General features: G+C 46.7%; 1 protein-coding gene across 2 annotated transcripts in view; it reads left to right on the plus strand.

Annotated features, from left to right (window-relative positions):
- FANCC (FA complementation group C) overlaps positions 1 to 17,719 on the plus strand; it is a 1,034,531-nt gene that overhangs the window by 27,048 nt on the left and 989,764 nt on the right. For both annotated transcript variants that reach the window (XM_085632903.1, XM_085632904.1), the window contains exon 2: positions 72 to 381. In XM_085632903.1, coding sequence (XP_085489029.1) covers positions 214 to 381 — 168 coding nt within the window. In that variant the 5' untranslated portion in view covers positions 72 to 213. The remainder of the gene's footprint in view (positions 1 to 71; positions 382 to 17,719) is intronic.

Here is a 17,719-nt window from a genome sequence, read left to right on the forward strand (position 1 = left end):
TGAGTGATTTAAAAATAATTGTTTGAATATTTTTCTGGTAAAAATTAGCAAACTTCCTTTTTTTATTTCAGGTACTTATAAACTACTGAGCAAGGTACAGCAAGTGTTCAGAAGCCTTGGCAATTCTGATTCCTGAACCAGTAAGCGACCTCGTCACTGAAAATCGTGGGTTTAAGCAACCGTATTATTTCTGTCCGTGCCTCAAACCCTGGGATGGCTCAGGACACTAAAGAACCTCCTGGTTTGAATTTTGACTTTTGGCTGACTAAGGCAGTTGAGTGGGGACAGGCTGGCAGTCTGGAATCTCAGCAAGATGTCTGCCTTCACCTCCCAAAGTTAAAGGAATTCTTACTACAGGTTCATGAGGCATTGAAACACACGGTGAGTAACACCTGTTAATGAATGGGTAGTTTTAGGGGTGTACTTACAAATAATCTTTACCTGATTTAGGCAGCCATGTCGGCAGACGAGAGCCTCATGCTGCGGCTCTAATGCGTTTATGTGTTGCACCCCTTTGAGGAAACTACACTAGTAAATCACTTTCTTGCACCTCTGTTTTTTCGTGAAAGCAAGGACGTAGCTAAGCAATGCAATCGATCTTGCCTTTGGGACCTTATAAGTATTTAGCTATGCAGCACATTATTGTGGATACAGCAACATTTACTGTTCATGAAGCAGTGAAAGGGTGCAGTACCACAGGCTGTCACTAGGTGTACCTTTGGCCACATAAGGTACTGCACCCTGCAATATGAATAGGTAAAGGATATGGCGCAGCAGTGAGAGCTGACAACTGGGGATCTGTGTTTGAGTCTTGGGTCGGCTCAACCTCCTGCGATTATGGGCTGATCCTTTAATTTCCATGTACTTGATCGATCGAATCAGGATAGACATGATTCAGCATTGAGGGGTCCGTGTGATGGATGAGTGTGATATTCAAGACGTTCGGTCAATTCACAGAAGCAACAAGACAGTATTTTTTTTCTACTCTAAGGTATATATAAGCTATATAACTCGCATTCTAGGACTGACTACTGCATCAATTAAGGTTTTTATTTTAAATTATTTGAGTTTTATATAGTGCTGGCTAGACCCGGAGATACCAGAGTGCTTTACATAAGGAAACAGCATGTTACAAGTTACAAAAATTTCAAATTAGTTACAGCATGATTACGTAGTCAAGACAGGAGTTACTAGCGAACAAGAAAATCAAGATCCAAAAAAGAACAAGGGGAGTTGGGAGGCCACAGGAAGGAGACCACAGCGGAGAAACTGACGAGACCTATGTCCGAAGTCCGTCTGGGTAGGTGACGGCCATAGCGGTGTGCCAGAGCCAATCTCCCCTATAGCTGTCGGAGCAGCCCCACCCGGAATCTGCCATGTGATTCGTGCTCAGCCGGCTTAGTGTGAGGATCAGGAAGTGACCGAAGGTCTTGAGTCCGAGTGTAGAAGACGAGGGTAGCAGGATAGGAAAGGGAATGAGGATAGGCTGCCATGCTATAGTCGGGCAAGTTGAGTCAGATTGATCTCATGGGGGCCAACATGGAGTCAGGCAAGAGATTCTGCCCCTGCTGTTCCATTCGGCCAGTCCCCAGTTTCAGGTGGGCATCTGCATCTTTCCGTGGCTCTCATAGCTGCAATGTTTTCAGTGTTTAATGTGTCAGGCATTAGGCCTCTGGCGGCCATCTTAGGATCAGGCACATTACAGTTTCAGGAGTCCCCCCCCCCCCGAGCTTTTTGTGATTAAGCCCCTCTTAGAGCAATTCAGGACACATAGGGCCCACGTATCTTCCTTGTGTAAAGGTGCCCATCCGATCCCTTGTGCAACCCTTCGTGGGTAAGGGCTTCACTCGGATTGCCATTTTGAGGTCAGGCGTGCCGTGTCGAAGTTTAATTATAATCAAAAGAGCCCCCCAGTGATAGGGCAGTCAAGGTGCCCCCCAGTGTCCCCCGGTCCCCGCTCACCATGATGAGCCGCTTCCGTTATTCACTCACCGGTTCAGGGCACAATCAGGAGCTTTCAGAGCTTGCGGATGAAGGGCTCGATCCCGGAGTAACGCAGGACGACCGATGTGGCGTCTATGTGGCAGCGGGGCACTCGGCCGAGCTGCATTTCAGGTTCCTCCGTTCTGATGTCCTCAGGGCTGTGTTGATGCTCTAAAGGTGCCCACCTCTGGACAACCCCAAGTCCGGCTTGCAATTTAACACGGACTGTTGAGGTAATCGAGTGGGGGAAGTAAAGGGTAGGGACCGCGGGGAGGGAGATCTGAAAAGCAAAGAAAGAAAAACACAGTATGAGCTCCGTGCCTGTAGATCCTATCGCACTAACAGTTTAAACGGAAACCAGCATTACAAACATTGTCTCGCTCCTCTCACCTGAAAAGCAAAGAAGGTGAATCCTAACGTATAGGGGAGAGCAAGGGGCAGTGACAAGGTTACTTCAGGCAACTAGTATGTAAAACAAAAAGAAACAGAAGAACATACAAATTGGATAGGCACTTCAGTGATCGTGACACATTGAACAATGCATGACTTAGTCTCTCTAATTGCACCTACCAACTTGTCTTTGAAGCAAGACTCTTATGCCCAGCCGGTTTGGTACCACCCCTTCTCTGGAAGAATATATATATATATTTATATATATCATAAGAAGAAAAACAATAGTGATGAGTGGCTCCTGGATCATGAAGCAATACACGCCTTGCTTCTGCCAGTATATGCGTGTGCCAAGATTAGTCATACATCGCCAGTTCCATATGTTAAACAATCCACGTACGCTTGCAGTATGTCTCTACTGCCCAGTGACGATTTTTTGCAGGAAATAACAGTTGCAAATTGTGGTGTTTGTCAGCGTAACCTCTATTAACCTATGGAATGTCAAGACTGAGATTCACCAAGTGAAAAAGTTCCCCCGTGCGAGATCACCAAAACGGACCTCTTTCAAACAGAGGAGTTATGAGGCCCTTCTGGTGGGGGGCCCTAAAGTATTAAACGCTCCTCTGCACGAGACCTCCAAATTTGGTCTCCGCCAACAGAGGGGCGAGGTTGCTTGAGGGTTCTGAAACACGAATGCCCCTCTCCATGAGACCAAAAAGAACCCCGGGTCTCAGCCAACAGAGGAGCGAAGGGAGGTACCAGCTCAATCTGCCTACCTCAAATGAACTTGTGTTGTCTCTGGGGGTGCGTTGCCCTCTTACCGTCCGGTACCTTTGGGTCGATGCAATCCTGCTGCCAGCATAGCCAGGAAGAATTATCGGCTCCGAAGGAGTCGACCTTCGCCCTTTTGCTTCCGCGACAGGCGCTACACGGGTCACGTGAGGCGTGCCTCGCAACACCTGCCGGGACGGGTAGTTTTGGTAAAGCATGTTCCGAGCCGATTTGCATGATTGTCGCGGCAGTCAGTGCGCTATCGTACACGCGTTCCTGACACTGCACCGCTCCATTCACTCTCCACTACCAGGTGATCATGGTCCACTACGGTCGCCAGGGGATCCTTCTTGGCGCTGGTGAGGGGCAGACGCGTTTGTAGGGATGTGGCCTCAATGAGTGCCCCGAACCTTCCTAGAGCCTGAACTGGTGGGACTTCTCAAGGCGGGAGCAGCTCAAGGTGGACATCTTAGGGTCAGGCATAGACTGTGTGCTCCGGTGACTCACCGAACTAAGAGTGTACTCCAGTCCTCCCAGCACCTTTCAAAATGCCTCAATTTTCTTCTCTTGTCCCTTCAGCAGCCTCGGGGGAGCCCCCTGCATTGGCTCTCGTGTGGGGAGACACATCCTCCTTCTTAGGGTCAGACGGGCCAATGTGAGAGCTGTTTCTGCCTTCCAGTGAACAGTTCAGTGGTCCCCCTGCCCTCTGATGGCCAGCAACCAATATTGGCAAGTCCTGGGGGCCCCCCTGCAGCTTACTAACCCCCAAGGGGTCGGTGCAGTACTCGCCCGGTGTGCCCTCCAGTGCACGTAATTCCTGCAGTATAGCGCTGTATTCGCGCTCACCGGGATGCCCAGAAATCCTGTACCAGCCGTCGCGGGCATATCAAGTGCTCCTCTCCTCTTCTTCTCCTCTCGGACCCCCGGCTCCTGGCTAATGTCGGGCCTCTTGCGAGCCGGTGCCATCTTGGTTACAACCTACATGCCACGTACTCTCTCGCAACAATCCCCCGTTATTTTAGACATGACAGTTTGAACCAATATCTGGCATACCAGTCAGTGGGAATCCACATATGAGATGCTACTGGGCTCTGTGTTCAAGGCTGAAATAAAATCTGCAGTCTCTTAATATTATACTATAAATGTTGTTGCTGTTCCCCAATTTTCAGTGAACTGGAAGTGTTTCAAGGCCTATATCGGGCTTCATCAACTCATAGCTCGTGAGTTACCGGTAGCTCTCCACCTACATGTATGTAACTCTCCTGTGTGCAGTCCAGCCTACTAAATTATCAGCTTTTGCTAGATTGAATTAATAGATGTATACCAAAATTGAGAGCGTGTATTCAAGACAAAAATGTAGTTCTTGTCAGAACGCATAAGCTGATATTTGAAGAAAAATGGTTGAATTTCCAAAACCTATTTGAACCTGATATTTGAGTGATAAAGCATGTAGCATTGGGGAGATTGTTTTTAAAAACGTATTACCTTAGTGCCAGGGGCATTACAGTTATGGCTGTTATGTATTAACCAAGTAGAAGCATTCCATATTGCCTAAAGTTTTTTGAATTTCTCCTGGCAACCATGTCTGATGCACTGAGGTGATCACAGGTATTCATCTTGCATTTGGTGCCAACAAATGTAATCTTGTCTGATGTGGTCACTATTAGAACACTAATAATATTCGTAGCTCTCGTGAGTTTCATTGAAAATAAGTAGCTCTTATTGCAGAAAAGGTTGGGAGACCTCTGGCCTATATCCACGGTATCGTTATATATATATATATATAATCCCTTCAGACTCAACTTAGCCAATTCAATTGAGATATAAAGGAGCTTGGAGCACAAAGTGCTCAATAAAACACTTCCTCTTTATTAATAAGCACAAAAAGCCATCTGCTTAGCCAAGCAGCAGACCAGGAAGTTAAAAGTCTTGGTAGAAATTCCTTTTCTTGCAAATATAGCGAAGGTGAGATGCTGGGCCGTGGTCCTAAAACAAAGTACTGGACATATGACTATTCCTTTGATTTAGCATCCCGACTATGTGCACACCTTTAATTGCAATGTTATAATAAATATTTTTGTTGATTACTGCAGTGGTGTTAGACCTGGCATCCTTGGAGTGATGTTATGCTGGACTACCATTATGCTGATTTAGGTACTCTGGACACTTTACCATTGCTGATCTGTGCTGAAGTGCAAGTGCTCCCTGTGTAAATTGTAATTCTGATTGGTTTTCCATGATTGGCGCATTTGATTTACTCGTAAGTCCCTAGTAAAGTGTACTGTGTGTGCCAAGGGCCTGTAAATCAAGTGCTACTAGTGTGCCTGCAGCACGGGACGTGCCACTCGCAAGTATCCCTGTAAACTTGTCTCAGACCTGCAATTGCAGGGTCTGTGAGTGCAGTTTTAAACTGCCTTGTCTACCTGCCCTAACCGTAACTTTTACTACATGTAGGCACTCCTAAGGAGACCCAAAGAACCCCCATGAGCAGGGTGCAGTGTATGTGAAAGGTAGGACATGTGTTGGTGTGTTTTACATGTCCTGATAGTGAAATACAGGCAATTCAGTTTTCTCTATTGCAAGGACTAGCTTTCCCATAGGCTATCATTGGAGTGCCTTGTAATATTCTACAAGTGTAACTTTCTGGTCGGAACAGCTAGTGATTTGGAGTTTGGGCTCTCTGAGCTCAGAATTAAAAAACACATATTTTAGTGAAATAGCTTTTTAAGTTGTTTAACCATCTGGTGCCTCTGCCTGCCTGTAGAATTACTGTCTGGTTTAAACTGACTGGGGCCTCTTTGTGCATTCACTCTAAAGACAGTCACACAAAGGGAGTTGAGGTGTGCCCTGCATATCCCGATGGCCCACCCCAGGCTGATGGGCCTTCCTGAGCTAAAGTGGTGGGAGAAGCTGTCACCTGCACCTGAATAGGGCTGTGCCTGGCCTCTCACAATGCTGTCTCCACCCACCTGAAGTGTGTCTGGAGCTAAGACCAGGCAGGACAAGAGCTTGTGCACTACAAAGACAATCTTTCAAAGACCGCCTACGTCAAAAGGGGTGTAAGTATTGGACCTAAAACCCCAGACTTTTAGAACACTTCTGGATCAAGAGGAGCCTCTGCCAAGGAAAAGAGCTGTGAGGAGGAGTACTGTCCCTTTGCTGTGTGATGCTTTGCTGGGTTGGCCTGCTGATGCTGCTTCTGCTTTCGAGAGGAAAAGGACTGGACTTTGCTTTGTAGCCTTCTTGTGAAGTTGTGTTGCCTCCTGTTGAGAAGTCTCAGGACCAGCAAAGACTTCACCTGCAGCATCCTTGAGCTCCACTGCTGGAAGCTCTGACCTGCCAAGTGGCACCAGTTCCAGTTCTGGGCCCTTGGAGGTTGTTTCTGCTGCAAATATCTGCTTGAAACCATCAAAATCGACACATTGCCCTTCCAAATCCTGTTTTCCGACACAGCACCGCAGTGTAGGAAACGTTTCCATGCACCGCTGCTGTGCGGCCAAAGAAAACAACGCAGCGACTGCCCGCAGCCGAAGAAACAGCCTCAACACAAGTTCAGCGCATCGTGTCTCCAAAGTCTGAGCCCGTTGCATGGACTCGGACGCTGTGTGATTGACCAGATCGATGCATCATGGGACAGCGGCTGAAGAAATAAACGCAGCACCTGTTTGCCGCCGCATTGACCTCCAGGGCGTCCGGGTTTCACGCATCGCATCTGTGCAACAAGTTTCCCGACACATCACCCACAGACAAGAACTATCTTGGAATATGACGCATCGCTTCCCCCTACAGTCTGGATTCGACGCAGCACTTCTGCGTGCAGCAGAACTGATGCATCACCTCCCCATAAGACTCAGGAACCAACGCATCGCTGTGTTTTCCAATGCTTTTCTCCTCTGCAGGTGTCTTGCCTTGTGGATTTTGACGCATTTGAGGTACTTTGTGTTAAATCACCTCACCTATTGAGTTCTATGGACAGAAGTGCTTGAAATCTTTTAACAGTAGTATCTTGAGTTGGATTTTTTCATTTTGGTCTTGTTTGGTTTAGATAAATATACTTTATTTTTCTAAACTGGTGTGGTGTTAATTTGTAGTGTTTTCACTGTGTTACTGTGTATTATGTACAAATACTTTACACATTGCCTCTGACTGCTCGTGCCAAGCTACCAGTGGGGTGAGCATGGGTTTTCTGGGTGCGTAACTCCCGTATCCTGGCCAGTACGAAGGGTCCCTACTTGGACATGGTGCAAGCCACTGCCAGACAGAGACCCCCATTTCTAAAAAGTGGTCTCTACAGCTCACAAAATATTGTTGACACTGAACTCAAACGCTTTTCTGGACCATGTGGCACTGGCCTGCATTAATGACTATTAGGCTAACAAGTGCGCTATAATTATTCTCACCAACAGAGAGCTAGCCTCTGTTAGGCAATGGGCATAAAGCTTAAATCAGCCCTCCTTTTAAACAATCTGGCTACCTCCTTGATGACTAGGCCATGACACTAAATGGTTGGTGGAAACTGATTATACTTGTGGGAAACAGCCATTTTTACTTGAACCCAAATAGGGATACATCATACTGGTTCCTCCTGGTAATTCTGTGTATTATGCCATGGCTGGGCCCCGTCGTTCCCTAGATTGCATTTTGTGTGTATGAAAGCAACTAGGTGTATTAGAGGTGGGGCACCCCTGGGCTGTGGTCCTCTCTGAATGTATGTAGCCTCTAAGGTTGTAATATCCTCTGCTGTGTTAACCAATACTGACAGTTCTCCTTCTCCATGCATGTCTTCCTATGCTACTTCTCCAACTCCCCCTTCACTGTAGAATATAGTATGATGCAATGTCCACCTATCTCCAGTGTTTAATTTGTGAAAGAAATACTGCTGGTTCCCGAAGCTCTGCTAAGAAGCCAACCACTGTGCAATAAAATAACGGCACACTGGATACCAAGGCTCTTAGTTTTTTTTTTTTAAAGGTTTTTTTATTAACCATCAAAAGTCAACATTACAGGGCACTGAAAATGTATAGATCTTTTGAGTATAGAGCATACATAGGTACAAGCATACAGATATTTCCGACTAACAACAATGACTATGGTGTAAGTTGGTCATCCGAAACAGGACCAGGGGGGGAGTACAGATACATCCACAATAGTTATTCCATTTGTTCCGTATACAGGACCATTTCCTGGGACATCCACAGGAGACAGGCCGTTTTTTCCCGGAACATACACCAGTCCAAGTCGTTTATCCAGGCGTCCATCCTGGGTCGTTCCTTCGCCCCCCACAGCTGCGCAATGTTCCGTTTGGCTATCATTTTGCTCGGCGCAGCCCAAAGCTTATCCCTACTGTTGAGGTCGGTGGGCTCCCAAATATTCAAGAGACATCTCTTAGCCTCTGGCGTATGACTACCCCCGTCACATGACTCATACATTCGTGCACTCGTGACCAATAGGACTGGATAAGGGGGCACTCCCATATTATATGCATAAATGAACCAAGCTGCCCACATCCGCGCCTACAGCTGCCCTCATCTAGCTTTCCCATTTTAACCAGGGTTGGTCCGGAAACATATATCCTGTAGAGGATCTTTAACTGGACCAGACGCAGTCTGGAAGAGATTGCAACCTCCTTTGGGGAGGCCAGAGCCTCCTGCCATTCCTTATCGGCCATCTCTAGCCCGTCTCCCACCCAGCGCTGCCTCAGGGGTATCGGAGGATCTGGAGTATTGTTTACCAGCTTTTTATACGTCAAAGATATAACTCCATCCGGCAAATAGCCATCTAAGAGTCTGTCCTCTAGTGGCGAAGCGTTGGGTAGGGAGGTGTCTTTGGGTAGGTACGATTGTAGTGCATGTCTGATTTGCAAGTACCTGAAGTATTTCAAGTCTGCGAGTTCGTGGCTCTGTTCCAGAGCGGCGAACGGTATAAACTCACCCTTTTTTCACAAGTCTCGGATGGTAGAGATTCAGATCAGATCCTACTTGTCAAATCCTTTTGTGGTACCCATTGTTCCCAATCAATCCGAGTTCCATAGGGGGGTGGCCTGAGTGAATTTTTTGTCCCACCCCAGACTCTGGCTAGCCGTGTGCCAAATTGCCACTGAATGTTTAGTCGGTCCCGTAAGGCGATATCTCTGGGGCCTAGAGTAGAGAGCTCTGTAATAGGTACCCCCCGGTAGTAACCATTTGTCCATTCACTACCAGGCACCCCATACCTCTTTTTTTCTCTCATGCAGGTTCTTGCTATTATGCCATCTTTCTCTTCTTCGTCTTTCTGATCTGTGTGCTTTTCCCTCTCTTGTACTCGGTAAATAACCAATGCAGAAAAATAAGTGCTGCCCCCCCACACCGGCAACCACCGGCTCAAATTAAGCACTGCCTATCTGACTTTGAAAGCACATACACTGGCTGAAAGTGACAATGTGAAGGAGTCAGTGTTGTTTTAAAGGAACTTGTTTTCCCTCAAGATGGGAGGTTGTCCACCCACTTGTGTATCCCATAGTGGAAAAAATAGGAAGAGGTAACAAACTGTAAACTCGGGGAGAAACCAGGGAAAGATGACAGGGGGTGGAGGTGTTGGTGGTAGGGTTGGTGCATGTCGCTTGTAGCTATGCTGTTGGGATTTTGGGCTTAGGCGAAGGGTGGCTCAGGCGGGTCTCCGAGGGGGCTGTCGGTGTGGAGTGTTTGTGTAAGGGACTTTGTGAGGGAGTGGGCCTGCTTGAGGCCTTGGGAGGGAGCATGCGGTAAGGCACCTCGGTTGGGACCGACGGTGCTGACGGCAGCTGGGCATCCTCCGTCATTTGTCGGAAGCTATTGAGGAGTGCGGCCTATTCAGTGGAGATGCGTTATCGGCACACTCCCTGTACCTCCTTGTGTCTGATCGCATCCTCCTCTGCTGTACCCCACTTACTGACTGCTCCCATCCAGGCCTCCAGTGGGGGGTCTGCAGGTGCTCGCCAATGCATTGTGATTCCCCTTTTCGCCTAAGGGACAGCATCTCAAATCGAGCTGTAATGTGGGGCAATTCCAGAACATATGCTGAAATGTTGTGTTCATGGCCTGACAGCGGGGCCAAGAGAACTGTGACTATGGGTGGTTTTGCTGAATTTGTGCCGGTGTCTGGTATGCGAAGTGTAGAATGTAGAATTGTATGCTTTTAAACCGAACGTTTCAGGATACTTTCTTTGTGTACTCCAGGGCATGCTCCCATTCCTTATCTTGTAGTGGCCTCTCAAACTCCTCCTCCTGCTTGTGTCTCAGTTGTGTAAGTTGCGCAGCTGAGAGTTCGCGAATGGCCTTGTATATCCAGGTCCTCAGACAGATCTCCTAGCTGGCGGCAGTCTGAGATAATTTGCTTGTGGAGAAGTAGCCGCCCTCGGGAGATTCCACTCCTCTGCCAATTGTTCAAATGAGAGAAGCTGACCATCAGCAAAGAGGGACTCTACCTTGAGAATCGAATGGTCTGTCCAGGTTTGCAAGGCCTAGACAGTATAATGACTTCTGCCCTGGGACAGGCCCGCCGGTGGTAGCAGGGGGGTGTATAGTTGGGTTCATCGAGACAGGCTGTGGACCCGTAGCATGCAGGATCTAGCCACTGCCATCTGAATCGAGTGAGTCGATTCAGATGGCAGGAGCAAACTTCGGATTGCCGGTATCAATAAAGGCCCTGTGTCAGAGCTGGCCTCCCCCAGATAGCGCTTCTCTGTCCATCGCGATAGCCATTTAAGGTGTGTTGGTGAACATATGCTTCAAATGACGGGGGCCCAGTGCTTCCCAGTCGATCGTCATTTGCATCTTAGTCAAGGCGACTCGTCGAGGACCATTGCCCCATATAAGGGAGCAAAGCAGGGTATCAAGTTCCTGAAAAAAGAGGCGGGGGGAATGACCGGAAGATTCGTGAAGTGATAGAGGAGGTAAGATAATAAGACCATCTTTGCCAGAGCCAAAGGAAGGGTCTTCTAGAAACCAATTAAAGCTTGTACCTCTGCCAGTACCTTGCTGTGATTGCCCTTGTAAAGGTCATGGGGAGAATGGTAAAGTCAAACTCCTTAGATAACAAGGGTCTCGGGCACTCCAGGTGAGACTGACTCTCTCGAAGTGAGCCAGGGAGTTCCCTGCCTTTTATTACCGCCATGTACCCTTCCGCTAATTGAAGTGCCAGAAGGGTGGAGAAGGTGCTATAGTATTCTAGTGGTAGGCCATCCAGTCCCTGGGCTTTATTATGAGCCAAGGTCTGGATCGCGTGTTTCACATGAGTTGATGTGATCTCCACATCAAGGGAGGTCCTATCAGATGAAGTAATACGTGGCAAGGCCAGTGTGGTGAGGAATTGATCTATGGTTCTGAGCAATCCTGCCCTGGAGCTTCAGACTCCGGCATAATAGTCGATTAAGGTCTGCATGATATCTGGCTGGGAGCAGACCGCAACACTAGAAGGGTTGGCTATTTCTGTGTTGGGTCGTATGACGGTGTCTTTGCAGATAAGCCAGTCCAGCAGTGCCCCAACCTGTCCCCCTCCCCATGCAATCTGGCAGCATGCGCCCTAAAGTTGTATCTTTGTAGATCCTCTAGTGCTTCTGCATATGCAGTCTTTGCCTCAGCGACCTGAGTCGGTATCACGCTGTTAGCTACCGTGGCCTTTGTCCGGGCTGTCAGTTTGCGCTCTTCCGCTTGTATGTTGCTATCTAATGGTACGTGGACCCCCGCTATCTGTCAAATGCATGCCCTTCTAGTGAAAACTTTGAAGGCGTCCCATTCTAGCATCCTAGAGGATGCTGTGTTGGTAATCTTATGAAAATAGCCTTGAATGTTGTTTTCTCGCTCACGGCGAAACACTGCGTCCTCGAGGCAATCGCGCGGCAGCCGCCAGGTGGGGACTTGGGCCAGGGGAGACTGCCATCTGAGGGTTATGAGGTGTATCTTGTGATCAGAGAGAACCTGACCCAGATAGTCTACGCATTGGACCAAGGGGACAGCCGCAGGCGAGCACAGGAATCGATCGAGAAGCACTCAGAGGTTATGTGGGATAGAGTGGAATGACTATAGTTTGACTGCTGGATGTCGACACCTCCAAGCGTCCATAAGCGACCAGTGGTTTACCCAGGTATGGTAACGCTCTGCCTGCGTGCTAGCCAAAGAGTGGGGAAGGGGGGAATCTATCCATGGAGAGGTCGAGCACACCATTGTAACCCCCTTCCAATATTAATGATGATGCTGTAAACTGAGCTAAGATGCCTGACAGAGAGTCACAGAAATTTCCCTGCTCGGTGTTCGGTGCGTGGGTGCGGCCTATGAGTACCGGTTGACCATCTAAGAGCACCTCTAGGAGAGCATATCCTCCCTCTGTATCAACCACCCAACCGGTTTCCTGAAATGGGACCCCAGGCCGGAGCCAGATCAATGCCCCTTGTGCATATGTGAATATGTGGTGGCACAGCAGGTACTCCGCCAACGCTTGCACAGCCGATCTAGTTCTCCGGTAGTTAGGTTTATTTCTTGTAATAAGGTTATCTGTGTTTGCTGACGTTTAATATAGGAGTAAACTGCATAGTGTTTGCGAGCTGTGTGCATTCCTCGTACATTCAGAGTGAGAAAACAATTGTGAGCTGTGGGGATCATGACAAGACATTGATGGTATTGGGAGGGAGGGGACGTAGGAAGAGATGCCTCGCTTACTTCAGGAAGGTTTCTAGGTTCAGTGGCACCCACCCACTGTGTAGATAGGATCAGGGGAGGATCAGATGGGACAAGAGCTGGGATGGGACATGTTCCGAATACTGGGGAGTTACTGCAACAGGCAGTATGTCCAAACCAAGCATGGTGCAGGCACCCTAGTGTATTATGGGGGTGGCTTGCTCATGTACCTAAAGCTAGTGATGTGGGTAGCCCATGAGGAGCCAGGAAGTCCGGTGGGGTCTAGAGGCCAGAGAGACTGTACTGTTAGATACTTAATTGTGTCCGGGATCTGATACAGCCAAATAGAAATAAGAATAAAAATGCAAGAGGGGAGCCAGAGTCTCTGCTACTGTCCTTCAGATGAATGTGTCTGCTGTTTGAGTGGTCACCAGCGGTGGGGTTGCTGACTTTGCTTGAGCGGTGCTTGTGTCACTGCTGTCTTCCTCAGACGTGAAGATGTAGGGGCCCCTTTCGCTGTCTGTGGACATAGAAGAGGAACCTAGGTCCGCTGCCGCCTGTAGGGCCCTCCTGCGCTAAACAATAATTTGTTCTAGATTGGGGGATCCTGTGATAGAGCCGTGGAGCAGAGATCTGGAGTGCCGCTCAGTTTTCTTTCCATGACAACGCCTGTTCTGGGATTCTCGTGCTCGTGTGTCTCGCTTTGATTCTGGGAGTGGGTGGTCCTGAAGGTGGTAATCAATCCAGTCTAATGCCTCGGCCGGGTCTGTGAAGAAGGTAGTGACCCCGTCATGCCATATCGTTAGGCCCGCTGGAAATAGCAAGGAGTACTGTATCCCCCCTCTGGCAGAGTTGGCACTTTACCTCCAGAAAGGATGCTCGCTGGCATTGTACTGCTCGGGAGTAGTCGGGAAAGAGCATGACATGTTTGTCCTCTACACGGATGGGTCCATTTTGCTTAGCAGCACGCAGCACATCGTCTCTGTCATGGAAGTGTAGCAGTTTCACCAGAAGGGGCTGGGGAGGGGACCCTGGAGGCATGCGGCGTGCCTGGATCTGGTGCACCCTTTTCACGGAGAAGAAGGCTGTTAGTTCTGAAGCTGGTGTGAAGGATCTGAGTCAAGTCTCCATGTAGCTGACTGGATCCAATCACTCGACTCTCTCTGGTAGTCTCAGGATCTGCATATTACTCCTCCGATAGCGCCCCTCTAGGTCATCCCTCCAGTTGTGTGACCCAGCTTTGAAGTTCACACAGGGTCTCTTACTGTGTCTGTGATAGGGGCTGCAGGGTAGAGAGGGTTCTCTCACCGTCTGCGTCCTTGTCTGCCAACTTACAGTGGCCGTCTTGCAGGAGATTGAGGTCTGGGGCTATGCGACTGCTACTGATAAGAGTAAGTTAGGTAGGACAGTCCTCACTCCACCCAGTATGGAACTGTGTCGCTAAGAATGCTAGCAGACTACACAACGCACTTGGCTAGAAAGTGAGTCACAGATGTAGAGAGTAAGGAAGATGTCAATTAAGAAAAACTATTAATGCTATAAAATTCTTAAAGTTACTGGGCACATTTTCTTAATGATTATAAAAGCTTTAAATCTTTTTGCAATAGAATAACACTGCATGAATAATATATTGATCAGAAATTATCTATGTGCTCCCTGAACTAAATTCTTTACTCCCAGACCACCCTTCAAGAGCAAGACTTGGCTGTTCGACTTCACACTTCCAGGAAGTCAAAGTGTAAAGAGACGGTCAAATCAGTAAGATCATTCCTGTATTTTCCAAGGACAGCAGTAATACTTGTCATAAGGGCTGCATAACAGTCCTTCAGTCACAAAGACAATGGTGAAGTGGCTTGAGGGGAAGGATTAGAATCAATAGCACCTATGTATAACATGAAACTGAGCAGTGGACCTAAAGCCAGCTACAGCACCCACACCATTTTGCCCTGTAGTCAAGAAAGAGGTTGGATAATATGCGATATCCTGTGTGCACTATTCTGTATACACTTTCTGCCCACAAAGCGCTCCCCTCACTGGGGAAAAATTAATACAAATACAAAGACCAGAGATGCACCACATATAAACGAAAGAAAAATGTAAGCACATAAATATTTCGTAACTATTAACAATCATTCTTGAGAAGTCCAGTGGTATTCTTCGTTTATTAGTGCTTCATATAAATGTTCATAAAAACCAACCAACGCGTTTTGTCCAATAGACAGTGGACTTCCTCAGGGCAGAAATTCACTGGCATCAAATAATTCCAGTCTATCGTCATTTAAATGAAAAGTGTTTCCTACATATAAGCCATTTCTGATACGGCATCTGTGTCTACAATATTAATGGATGCAGACTTTATGAACAAGGTTTTCTCATATTTTCAAAGTTATATATTCATTTCAATAGGGGAATGTCCATCCTATATTTGGCACTTCGATGGGTGCTGTGTGACTAAGAGAACAGAGAGACATTGCAGCTGTCACTAGACCTAATGTGATCAACAGAAAATGAGCTTTAATGAGCACTACTGAGAGGGAGCTTTTTGCTTTGCTAAAGTATTGATTCCCTTGAGAACAGATTGAGCAGTAGCTGTGTGCTTCCACTGAAAGAGTGCTTGTATTGCACTTTTATCCGAATGAGAAAATTCATGCTTGATACAACAGGGCCGAGTATGCTATAAAGGCTCTATTCCTCATCTGTTTATTATGAAATGTTACAATAAAGATAGTAAGCCCGACTTATTTACTCATATGTTAAAAGGAACAGGCCTTTAAAGGTGGATTTTCATTACACTGGTTCACCTTGTAGACAGGTATTTTGTAACTAGGATTCTCACAAATTACTACAGTAGGCAAGAGATTTTGTGTTGGTTACCCCCTGTGACAAACTCTCAGGGTAGAAGATTACGACTTTGAGAATCTTTATTATGTCATTTTAGGAAAGCTTGTTTGTTTTGTTAACTGTAATTTTGTATGTGTCTCCAATTTTATCACTGAATACCAATAGTTGCCTTGTGGTAAAGCGTATGTGAAATACAGCGGGCCCGAGTTGGTTATGGTGACAAGACAGCAATAAAGTTTATAAGCAGGGCCACTGGAAATATGCAATTATTTGGCAATTTTCACATAAATTTAGATTTGCAGCATTTACTACATAATCCATTGTCTGCCACATAATCTATTGATTTAACAAAAATAATTGTTTCTAGCTCAACCGGTTTAAAAGTTACTAAAAATGCAATAACACATGTTGCCGCGCAGTAAAAGGCCCTTTGCAAAGCTGGACTGCACACCCTTCTGTTGCTTATTGATATATTTGGATGTTAAACTGGTACTAATGAGGTGTTACCTCACGGTAGAAGATTACGAGTTTGAAAATCTTTATTATGTCATTTTAAGAAGGATTGTTTGTTTTGTCAACTGTAATTTTGTATGTGTCTGCAATTTTATTACTGAATACCAATAGTTGCCTTGCGGGAAAGCTTACGTGAAATACAGCAGGCCCGAGTTGGTTATGGTGACAAGACAGCGATAACGGTTATAAGCAGGGCCACTGGAATTATGCAATTATTCAGTAATTTTCACATAAATTTAGATTTGCCACATTTACTACATAGTCCATCTTCTGCCACATATTCTATTGATTTTAACAAAAAAATATCTTCCGCTCAAACGATTCAAAAGTCACTAAAAATACAATAACACATGCTAGAAGGCCCTTTGCAAAGCTGGACTGCACACCATTCTGTTGCTTATTTGTATATTTGGATGTTAAACTGGTACTAATGAGGTGTTACCAAGTTTAAAAACTATGAAATAAAGAAGCAATACCGTAACAAAATGCTGTCGCATAATTTGCCTTTTCTTGCTGCATAATTTACTCAACCCTGCCGCATAATTTGTCCCACTCCTGGAGCATAATTTCAGTGGCCCTGGCAATAAGTCCAGGCTGGTGTATTGGAAAAATGTATGCCAGAGGCCAAAGTTCCAATCTTTATATCACGATAATTTACATCACAGTTGGTTTGTCTTATTCACTGTAATCCCATGTTAAAGCCACTAGGCCTTTGAGCATCAATGGTTATTACACTGTGTTATTGCTTGACCCGAGTGCTGCCTTCTACACCGTATCCCATGACCTCCTTATTCAGAGGCTAGAGGAATGCGGCGTAGGCGACCTGGCACTCAAATGGCTTTTCTCCTTTTTGTCTAACCACACTTTTCAAGTCGCGCAGATACCGTTTTATATTTGAGACATTGACTCTTCCGCAAGTAGTCCCTCAGGGTTCTATTCTGAGCCCCACTCTATTTAATATTTATATTCATCCCCTAATGGAGCTAATCCAGAGTCATAATGTGTAATTAGTATCATATGCTGATTGTATGCAACTGATCGTGGCTCTCTCTCAGCAGGAGGACGGCTCGCCAACCAGTTTAAATCCTGCCTAGTGGAACTGGCCTCTTGAATAACTGAGAGTTGTTTAAAGCTCAACGCCAGTAAAACAGAGATCATGATCATAGGCAAGGTTCCAGTCATATGGTCAACGGCTTGGTGGGCGAACACGCTAGGCCAGATTTCTGAACCCAAATCGAAATTCAAAAAATTAGGAGTGTGGTCCAGTCTCTCTTTCGAACCTCAAATCAGTAGTGTAGCAGGGAAGTGCTTCGGCACTCTGAAAATGTTAAGGAAAACGCTGGACCTCATCCCCTCTGAATCACGCAAATCTATGGTTCATGCGTTGATCACATCCCAACTAGACTACTGTAATGTGCTTTATCTGGGAACCATCAAAGATAGCTTAAAAAAGCTGCAAAGGCTGCCACTGGAAAAGAGAATCCGCTTCAAAGCTCTGTATTTCTGCCACAGGATTTTGGACTTGAAGGGTCCCATATACTTGCGCCCTTTGATAAAGCCTTACTCCCTGCGGCGCAGTTTGAGATCCTCAG

The sequence above is a fragment of the Triturus cristatus genome, chromosome 2_1 (genome assembly GCF_964204655.1).
Source record: "Triturus cristatus chromosome 2_1, aTriCri1.1, whole genome shotgun sequence".
NCBI lineage: Eukaryota > Metazoa > Chordata > Amphibia > Caudata > Salamandridae > Triturus > Triturus cristatus.